This window comes from Nycticebus coucang, chromosome 16 (assembly GCF_027406575.1).
Source record: "Nycticebus coucang isolate mNycCou1 chromosome 16, mNycCou1.pri, whole genome shotgun sequence".
Classification (NCBI taxonomy): Eukaryota; Metazoa; Chordata; class Mammalia; order Primates; family Lorisidae; genus Nycticebus; species Nycticebus coucang.
Window position 1 is genome coordinate 15,079,690 of NC_069795.1, and position 10,645 is coordinate 15,090,334.

A 10,645-nucleotide genomic window follows, 5' to 3' on the forward strand; every position below is an offset into this window, starting at 1 on the left:
ATTTCGGCAATTACATCCAGCCCACTTAATAATCCACGTCAAGGTCTTTAATTTAATCACACCTGCAAAGTCCCTTTTGCCATATCAGGTGCAGCATTCAGATTCTTAGTATTAAAAAGTGAACAACTTTTGTGGATTGGAAGGTGGAGACATTATTCAGCCTTCTACACGTAGCAATATTAAAAATAGGGGAATTAATGGAAGAAAAAAAGTCCTTTAGTAATTAAGTGAAAACACAGTAATGCGTAGCTTCTCTGGGGCCTTCAGAGGACAGCACACGATGCTAAGCCTGCCTTTAAAACCTGCTGTGGGCTGCATTACTCATGCCGTCAGCCCAATCTCTTTCAAACATGGAAACCAAAATAGAAGACAACGCTGTGGAGGTATCATTCATAGAAAAAGGTGGAGTGAGGGTAGCGTGATGGTCACATGCGAGGGGATAGTCTGAGTGGTAGGAAGATAAAACATGAAAGCAAATGAGAGAAACTGAACTAACTCTGCCTCACAAATCCCTAGTTACTTGTTTAGAATACTATCATACCAAAATAAATGTAAATATGATGTAAAGGCTCACACTTTGAATACTGGTTTTGCAATATGATGTTAGGCATTACTTGGCTGGGCTTATACTTACAGGAATAATATTAATTTAAAAGACCTCGCTGTTTAATGCTAACATGAAGAAGGTGTGTGTAAACTTTATAGCACCTTATAGAATGCGGATTTACTCATTTGTTGTTGCTGTTGTTTTCCCTGAAACCCACTACAAGGAAGCCTAAAATAAAAGACGAGAGGCATCAGTGGTATGACAGATAAATCTTTTAAAATTTCAACCTCGGGACTTTTCTATGTATCACGTGAACTCAGTAACTGAGCGGAAAGTTGTTCCTTAATGAACTGCCTTAGGTATCTTTTTCCTTATTTTGCCTGCCTTAGGATGAAAATTTTCTGCACAAAATCCCAAGGTTCTCGATAGCCAAAGATTTTGCTAAAAATTTGGTTTTCTGATCATGACCCTTTTCACCTGAGAGAAGCTCCAGAAGGCAGAAAAATGTTCTTAATAAAGAGTTGTTTTTTATTGTCACCTTATACAATAAATACCAAAAGAAGCTTTGAAAAAAATTCAGATATAAAAAAAAATAGAAGAATATTTGTAGGTTTAAATTGGTACACATTTAAAAAGAATGTAGCTGAAAAGTAGAAAACAGCAAAGGAAATCTGTCTCCTGCAAGAACAATTTCTGTTAAAAACAATCTCTATACCTTATCCTCCTTACAAAAGTCAATATTGTACTCTGTCTGAATTCTTCACTGTTAATTAATGAATTGCTGCTTCCATTTCAATGGAGGCTGTAAGTAGGAGCTATAGGTATATTTCCAAGAACAAAATATTAACTCTTCATACTGAATTAAAATATTAAAAAAATTCCTTTGGCCTTCACCATATGGAATGAAAAGTGCTATTTATTTTTCAATTATCATTATTTTTTAATAAATCCATTTACCATTAATAAATACTAAGGGAAAAACTACAAGAACAACATGGCCATTTCCTATAATTATAGCTACTAACAATTTAAAACATAATTATCTGAGGGAGAAAATCTTTTTAGTACATACAGTGCCTACACAGGTCATGCAAATACATTTTTAAACATAATCATTTCCTTTTGTTGGCATAGACCAAAAGTAACTATATTCTTCAACACAAGAATGAAATAAAGTCTACGATGTGTGAAATCAAGGAAATGAAGGATGAGGAGCACTTGAGAAAAGTGGGGGGAAATGTATTTCTGACAGCAATTGGAGTTTACAGCAAAGACAATTGGAACATTTGATGTATAATTTCACTTAATTGAAGAAGTAGATATTTGATAGTATATATCAAAGAAACGCTTTCAGAAAGGGATTTCATGAAAGTCTTAGTTGCTTAGCAACCACTGACCCATGGAGACAAGTTAATTTTTAGCCTGGTGTCGGTCACTGAGTCTCACTGCGATTGCTGTGAATCTCACGTATGGAATTCTCCAAACACATCAGATGAGAATTTGTCACTGCTACATGGCCTTCCACAGGTACCCAAGAGTCTCCCATCAATAATAGCACATCTTTGAGAAAACTGACTTTTTCTTAATAGGTCAATGCCTTACCCTTTTATTTGAGTAACAATGTTGAGACAACCAAAATGTTTATCTTGCTTCAGAGTACAGAACCAAGTACTGAAGTATTTGGGAATAGTCGAGAGAGTAGAAACAGTCAAGACAGGCCCCTGCCTCACTTGAACCTTGTCAACCCTTTAATAACCATGCTGCAGACACATGAACTCTTGTTAACCTCTGATGGACAGACGAGTGTTTGCTTATTAACATTAAAATCACTATTCACTGAAGCTATGGCCTACAGATAATAAGCAATGGGTGATGGCCAAAGTGGCAGTTGGGGATACTTTGAAGAATCAAAATAAACTTATTTTTGTATGTGCGTGAAGACAACAGCAGCTGTAGATAAACATCACTCTAATGAGTTGCTGCCATGTTATTGTCCCAGCAAGAGAGAAGGAGGAGAGTCTGGAGAGGATCCCAGTCATCCCCAGGGAAGGTATAAAAAGTCCTCAGGTGGCAGCCACACCACACCTGCATGACTACCGCTGAGCACGCACTCAGGCTCCATGTCTGTCCTCCGCCATCCTCGGGTTTACAATGCTGCATCCTGCAGAACTCACTGTTCCATCCCAGTGACTCCTTCAGATACTGCTTGCCCCAATGATGGAAGCCCCACTTATGGACACTGCTTACCCAGTAGCTACCAAGGAAATCTCTGGCTCCTGGATTACTGCCAAGAATCCTACTGTGAAGCACCCACCTGCGAATCCAGCTGTGAGCCCAATTCGTGCACCACAAGTTGTGACCCATCAGACTCCTGTGTGCCCTGCAACTCCCCATCAGAGGGCCAAGCCTCTAGCGTCTGTGAAACTACCAACGTTGGTCCCAACTGCAGCCGGTGCTCTCAGACCAGGGGGTATGTATCTGGTTGCACACGCACCGGATGTGCATCCAAAGCCTGCCAGACCCTGAGCAATGGTTCAAACCGCTTTGGGCAACTAAACAGCTCCCCCAAGTGTATCCAATCACTAAGCCGCTGCAGACTGGGTGGTTTGGAATACAGAAGCTACCAAAATCTTGGCTTCATGCCCACTAGCTTCCCGGCATCATGCTATATCGCCGGCAGCTGCCAACGCCAAAGCTATTTAATGAGAGATTGCCAATATGCAAGTTATAGGCCAATGAGATGCCGACCATTGGGCTATTTATATAGAAGCTTCCGGTCTCTGAGCTGTATACCCAGTACCTTTCCACCTCTGAGGTATTTATGCAGTAGTAACAGAACTCTGACTTGCTATTAATCAATTTATAGCATATATAGCAGCTGGAAATTTCCCAAAGGGGCCAATTTTAAGTAATAGAATCTCTAACATTCTGCTGAATTGCTTTATGCATCTTAGGAACGTTGTTACATCAGCTTCAAATGTAACTTCCAGGCTCATGAACCATAGCCATTATTGCCAGCTAGCTTTTGTTCTATTACTCCTTTATTACGCTTTGTGTTAAAAGCTGATCCTGAGGGTAGTATGGTTATTTCTGAGATTGATTACGATGGACTCACTGAAGAGACTCCGGTGAAAGTCAGCCATCACCAGCTGTGCTATTTCAGCAGTCGTTGTTCCTTGGCATCTACCTTTCCTGATGAAATGAGATCTGCCTCCTTGGTTTGCCGATTCCAGGATGCAAGTTATCTCTCCTGGGTTTGCTTTTTATCACTAGGTTTGTCAACTGCTAATGTCGTAAGAGGCAACATTATCGTTAGCATAATGAGGAGAGTTATTTCATCCTTTCTCTACTGACTGATTATAAGATCATACAAATGGTAGTGGGGACTGAAGCTCAAACACAGAAAAAAAATGGAAGACTTCAGGAAGTCTCTTATAAAGAAGCCAAAAACAAGATTGTCTGGAACTTGGCTTTTGTCCCCAGTAACTAGGAGAAAGCCTTGGAAGTAGCTGAAGCATAAAAATGATTTGTCAAAAGAATGACAAAATATTGTTACAAACTCTTTATGATTGCGTTCATCATCTTTGTTTGGGATTCTCCTATAATTTTGCCTTAATTAGTGTGTTCTGATTTAGAAAATGTCCTGGTTCTTAGTTGTGTTGTGATTTAGAAAATGTCCTGGTTCTTAGTTGTGTTCTGATTTAGAAAATGTCCTGGTTCTTAGTTGTGAATAAATTTATGTATGGAAAGAGTGGTTTTCCTTGTGCTTTATTTCACATTCACTACAGTTTCATCCCAGCTCTGGTCAATATGTATAGCATATACAAAAAACTAGTTTCCCATATAAAAATGTGAAAAAAGAAAAGAAAGAAAGAAAGAAACCTCAGGCTTTTGGCTTCTTTTTTGTTTTGTTCTGTTTTTAACACATTAAGTGTATGTCTCTTAGAATGTCTGTGATTGATATTGACACAGGGAAAGTTGAGCTAAATATTTGTAAAATAAGCCAATGTAATAAAAAGTACATAAAGTACTAAATGTATGTGTATTTACCTGCACCGTATGTGTAATTATTGGTTTTGTAGAAAAGGATTCAGCATGTGAGTAGATTTAATGTTGAATTTCTGGAGAAGTGACTCAATTTATATAAAGTTCTCATCCAAAAGAAATGAAAATAATGTCATCTATCTCAGTGGTAAAAATAAAGTGATATATATCCTAAGCATTTTTGTAAATAAAAATTAAATCATGTTTAAAGACAAATAGAATGATCCATGGACATACATGCAACTGAAGTTTGGAAGGATGAGAAAAAACATCAATATATTAATATTTAGAATTAGAACGGACGGAGCCTACAAAGAACTGTACAATGATTGGATCATTGTCCATAGCAGCCATCTATTGACAATAGAGACCTAGTTCAATTCCTTTAACATAAGATAGGTATTAATAAGTATTTGAAAATAATTACTACATGTCCCAGCTGAGCATTCAGAAGTAAAAACTAAACACATTCCTTCTCTTAACCTACTTTTTGAGATGTTGAGTGGAACAATTTGAGGATATCAAGGCTTAGATATCCCAGGCTCCAAGTATTATTCAGGTGAGTAATACATTGAAACAAACACAATATTGTCTTGATTGTTTTAAGTATAATACGAAAACTTTACGTGAAGAAAGATCACTTCCAACTAGAAGAACAAGAATTCTCTCAGTAAGAAAATGGCATTGCCGTGATATCTGAATGGTGAAGTGACTAGGATGTGTACTCAGTGATAGGGAATGAAGTATAGGGGTGATCAGTAAAGTTTAAAGGAGGTGTGGTGCAGTTTGAACAGGGAAAAACAAACTTAAAATCATTTGTGTTTTAATTTAGGAGAAAATATAGAAAATTAGATTTAGAACCTTGGGTAGGGAAGATTTTATTAATTAAGAATAAACAAACAAACAAGCAATAGTCAATAAAATATTTGTAAATGTAACTATATTGATATCAAAAGCTCATGATAATAGAATATATCAAAAAGAAATTAAAAATAAAGAATGTAAAAAAAAATAAATAAATAAAAATAAAGAATGTATAGGTGTCTGTGTGTGGTGGGGATGAAAAGCAATATGATGATTCCATGAAATTTCCATTGAATTTTTCTGTAAAAATTGAGCTTGAAGATACAGGCTATCAAGAAGAAATCAAATGAAATAAATAAAAAATAAGAAAAAATCAAATAAAAGAAATATCATAAAAGCAGATTGAGAGAAAATGTGTACAATGTGTACCATAAATTTACTGTCCAAAATATTTAAGAACTTTTATAAATAAAAAGAAAGACAAATGACTCAATAGAAAATAAGCAAAAAAGATGAGTGGGAATAAAGGAAATATGTACAAGTTGTCAATAAAAATATTGAGATGTGATCAACATCATTAGTAATTAGAGACACAAGATATTATTATTTTTTGCTATCCATTGGGCAAATATTTTTAAGTTAGTTACATGCCAACTTAAATAATATGTTCCCAAACATTACAGAAGCAAGTGAAATTTAACAGAGCCACTGTCTATGTGAATATTTAAAATGCACACACTTTATGACTAGGTAATCTGACTTCACACTGCCCTGCTAAAATGGCCAGCTGGAAATCATGGTTCCTACATGATTTTAGAAGCAAAGTAAATCTTTACTCAGATGTCATATGTATTATCTCAGGAAGAGCTGGATAAAGTTACTTACTATGCCCACAGTACTTATTCTTTTGATCTGTGAGTTTAAACCCATTGACAATAGAGACTCAGTAAATCACCAGATTATATAACTATAGTCAGTTCGCTAACAAATCAGAAGAGCATAGATGGTCAGATTTCACCTTTGATTTCTGGGTTTTACAATCTGGAGTCCAGATTACTCAATCAGGGGGTATCCAACCTGCAGCCAGTGGGCCACATGCAGATTATTTGAAGACTGTTTTGCTTACTTATGTATTGGATATCATGAAAGTTATGTAGGGAGCTTTTCTTTTGCTCATCAGCTTTGGTTAGTGTTTGTGTATTTTAATGTGTGGCCCAAGGCAACTCTTATTCTTCCAGTGTGCAGCAGAAAAGAGGTTGGACACCCCTGCTCGATTGTTGACTGCTCTCATTCCAAGGTCTCGTGTATTTCAATTAGAAAAATTATCCAATGTACTCAGCCCTACTATGAAGCTAAATTATAGCTTTCACATGAAAACTATAACCCAACTATAGCACAAGACTATGGGTAAAGGGCCAAGGAAGGGGAAGGGAGAGGGGAGGTTTTGGTGGAGAGAGGGTAGTGGGTGGGGCCACATCTATGGTGCATCTTAGAATGGGTACAGGCGATTGCACTAATGTACACAGCTATGATTTAACAATAAAAAATAAAATAAATAAAATAAAATATATGAAATAAAAAAATATTCAAAAGTCAGAAATAATTATCCGGTTTTTTTTTTGGGGGGGGTGGGTTTGAGAAAGAGTTTCACTTTGTTGCCCTTGGTAGAGTGCTGTGGCTACATAGCTCATAGCAACCTTAAACTCTTGGACTCAAAGGATTCTCTTGCCTCAGCCTCCGAAGTGCTAGGATTACAGGTGTGAGCCACTGCGCCCAGCCTGTGGAAGTAATTATCTTATTTTTAAATCAAAAATATATGATCTCCAAATTTACCTTTAGATTTTATTTAAACATTAAGAATTATGCTGGTTTCTTTATCTAAATTTAACATTATTTCTATAAAAATAGAATAAAGATTCTAAGTCCAGAACTTTTTCTTTCAGGAAACAATTATGATTAAAAAAAATCGTCATGATTATGATTTTTTAGTGTGAACCATTTCTTACCTACTAAGAATAAGAAATGAAAAATTATACTTCTAGAGTCTGTTCTTTCTTTTCAGTCTGCATCTTTTCTCAGGGGAGATGCAGAAGGAGAGAGAGAGAGGAAGAGGAAGTCTGGGAGAAGGAGGGGAGAGGGGAAGAGTTTACCAAGATGTGGAATCAACCAAGTGCCCATCAACACATAATCCACTATGGTATACATATACCATGGAACACTATTCAACCATAAAAAGATGAAGACTGTATCTTTTGTATTAACTAGGATGGAGTTGGAGAACTTTCTACTTAGTAAAGTATCACGAGAATGGAAAAGCAAGCATCTGATGTACTTAATTCTAATATGAAACCAATAGATGAACAAATACATGCCCACACAAGAGAAAAACACAGTTAAACTCAAGTGCAGTAAGGGGGAGGTGTGAAGGGGAAGAGGGGGAGGGGAGATTGGTGTGCTCTCAACTAACAGGCACAATGTAGGGGTATATGGCATACCTTCTGCATGAGAGTCACAGGACAACTTGGACTCTATTTAACAAATGCAAACAATGCAACCTAATCATCCGTACCCTAGTATAAAGCTAAAAGACAAAACAAAGAGAGGGAGAGAGAGAGACAGAGAGGAGGGAGAGGGAGGCAGATGGAGAAGGAGAGAAGAAGGTTAGGAGAACAGAAAGTGTGAAAAGAAGGACAGGGAAGGAGGAAAGGGCAAGAAGGTGAGAGATGGCTCACACCTTTTCTAGAAACTTCCTTTCCTGTCCCTATATCAGAATCTTAGACTTGAAAACTCACAACCTGAGCACCCTGGTAAGCTAGGGAAGCCCTTATACTGGAAACTAATAAACCTCATCCTGCCCTGGGTCTCCTCACCATGGTGGGTCACATCTGAGTCTGACTTCCACCTCCTATTGTTAAATGCCCTGCTTGTTGGTTTTCAGAACAGAGTCTGGTACCAAGTTAGTGATGGGTCAAGCACACATGCACTCAGTTCACACACACAGTCTTTATTGAATAAGCAGGAAAACAAAGCAAAAGTACATCCCCAAAGAGAGCTGGGTCTATCTCCATGTGTAGAGAAGGCCATGGGCTCTTAACTCATCTCCATTCTTTTTTTTTTTTTTTGCAGTTTTTGGCCGTGGCCGGGTTTGAACCCGCCACCTCCAGTATATGGGGCTGGTGCCCTACTCCTCTGAGCCACAGGTGGCACCCCTCATCTCCATTCTTATGCCTATGGCTAATGACTATGCCAGACAATAGCAGGAATATTCTTCATTTTTCTTAGAAAGAATTGAAAATTTCTTAGGACTTAGGGCCCTCCCCATTTCTAGCCTTCCAGGGTCACTTCCAGGGCTCGCCATGGCAATGGTAACCTGTCATGGCACTAGTGGTGGTGCTTTTTACCATGCTAATGAGGCTAGATGGGCAAAAAGTCACCCTCAGTTGTGGGCCCCTGATTCTGTACATGTCCATCCCTGAGAAAGCTCCTAATCTCAAGTTTCTTGCTGTTGTAGGTTTAGTGCTAACTGTTCATAGATGTTTCTTGTCCTCCCTAAGTTTGCTCCTTCTAGGAAGCACCCACTGAAACAATGGGTTTCAGATGATGAGGGTCAAACCCCAGCCACAAAACCTGTCAAAATCCTTCTTTCCGAATCTAAACTTAGAACCCAGTTTCTGTGGTAAAGATGTTACTCTGTTCAGCATGTACCTAGGCTGTCAGGCTGCGCTTGCTCTCTGTCCTTTAAGGAAGATCACAATTTTGATTTCCTACTAAAGTCTGATTTCCTGCTAAAGCTAGCAGGTTCCTTGAAGATTATCTTGCAACCAGGTAGAGACAGTAACCGTACCAACTTTATAAATAATTGTGACTAGGCATGCAAGCTTATAAATATATTTGTATACATACACATATGTACCTTTTCATCAAGATTATTAAATTTTAGTGTGTGTATCTGGAAGTCATAGTCCTGTTTTTGAAATAACACATTTTTCTTATGTTTTAGTTATCTAACACTTGGGCATAATAATCATAATAAGTATGTCATCTTCATAGCTTAGAAAACTGTCGATAAAGAAGAGAGGGACAATTTTTTTCTTGTCTCTCTTGAGAGCTAGAACTTTGGAGATTTTAAGCATAACAATGCTATTCAGCCTGCGGCACAGACCATCTGCATTACTATTTGCTTTCAGCAAAAAGCGGAGCATTGCTGTCATATTAATAGTAACATAATATAAAAGCACAAGTATTGCAGTGAACTAGTATGAATGTCTATTTGACTAAAATAGTAGTAGTGATTTTCAAGGAAAGTTTTTCTGCTCATTCAGAGGAAACACGACCTCATTAGTCTAAAAAACTCTTAAGCAACTCAAAGGTGAAGGTCCAGTGAAGGTGGCCTCATCCACAGTGAAGGAGGCCCAGCTCCAGGGAAGAGAAACTCAGAGTCCCAATTTCTGGGAGAAACACTTGTAGGAAGCTCTCACTGAAACAATGATTTTAGATGATGAGGGTCAAACCAGTCACAAAACCTGCAAAATCCTTTTTTCCAATCTAAACATAGAACCCAATTTTGTTCTATATTTTTTTTTTTTCTAAACAGGGTCTCAGTTTGACACTTGGGTTAGACCAAAGTGGCATTATCATTGCTCTCTGCCACCTCAAACTCTCATGTTCAAGTGATCCTCCTGCCCCAGCCTCCTGATTACCTGGGACTATAGGTGTGTAATACATTGTCTTTTAGGTTTTTTACAGAGGTGGGGTCTTGCTTTTGTTCAGGCTGTTTTGAGCACCTCCTCTCAAGCATTCCTATTATCTCAGCCTCCCAAAGTGCTTTTCACTACACACCACCCCTATGTCTGATGGATCTGATTTCATAACTGAAGATACTATGCACCTCATCGCCCAATTTCATTCTTTTGATTCCATTTTTGTCTGTGCTCTGTGCCAATCAAGAACATAACTTTGTACCTCAACTGTAGTTCCAGAGTTCTGTTCTTTTTAGTGATTGTAAAACAACAGTCCATATAATCAATATTTGTTTACCAAGTTACATAATTTTATTCTGTATGTGAAACTGTGTGCATATGTTCCACTATCTCCATGTAAATAACTTTAGAAATATTCATGCAATGTGTTCTTGAATGAACTATTCAAGGCAGAGGATTTTCAGGACAACCACCAAGTGGGGTTCATAGTGTTCACAAATAAGGCTGTCTGAAACACTAGGTTGCTTTTAAAAGTCTGTATCTGGCCCCT

At 37.8% G+C, this 10,645-nt stretch overlaps 1 protein-coding gene across 1 annotated transcript; it reads left to right on the forward strand.

Annotated features, from left to right (window-relative positions):
* Positions 1–280: 280 nt before the first annotated feature.
* LOC128567379 (keratin-associated protein 24-1) lies at positions 281–3,402 on the forward strand. Its single transcript, XM_053564601.1, has 2 exons — positions 281–383; positions 2,663–3,402. Exons 1-2 carry the CDS (start codon positions 281–283, stop codon positions 3,400–3,402), a joined length of 843 nt encoding a protein of 280 aa, XP_053420576.1.
* The last annotated feature ends 7,243 nt before the right edge of the window (positions 3,403–10,645 follow it).

What these genes read in the sequence shown, in the direction of transcription:
- LOC128567379 (XM_053564601.1), top strand. Translation starts at nt 281, where the DNA reads ATGCTAAGCCTGCCTTTAAAACCTGCTGTGGGCTGCATTACTCATGCC. An exon ending in TAGAAGACAACGCTGTGGAG is followed by an intron (nt 384 to 2,662) that starts GTATCATTCATA and finishes GCACGCACTCAG; the next exon opens with GCTCCATGTCTGTCCTCCGC.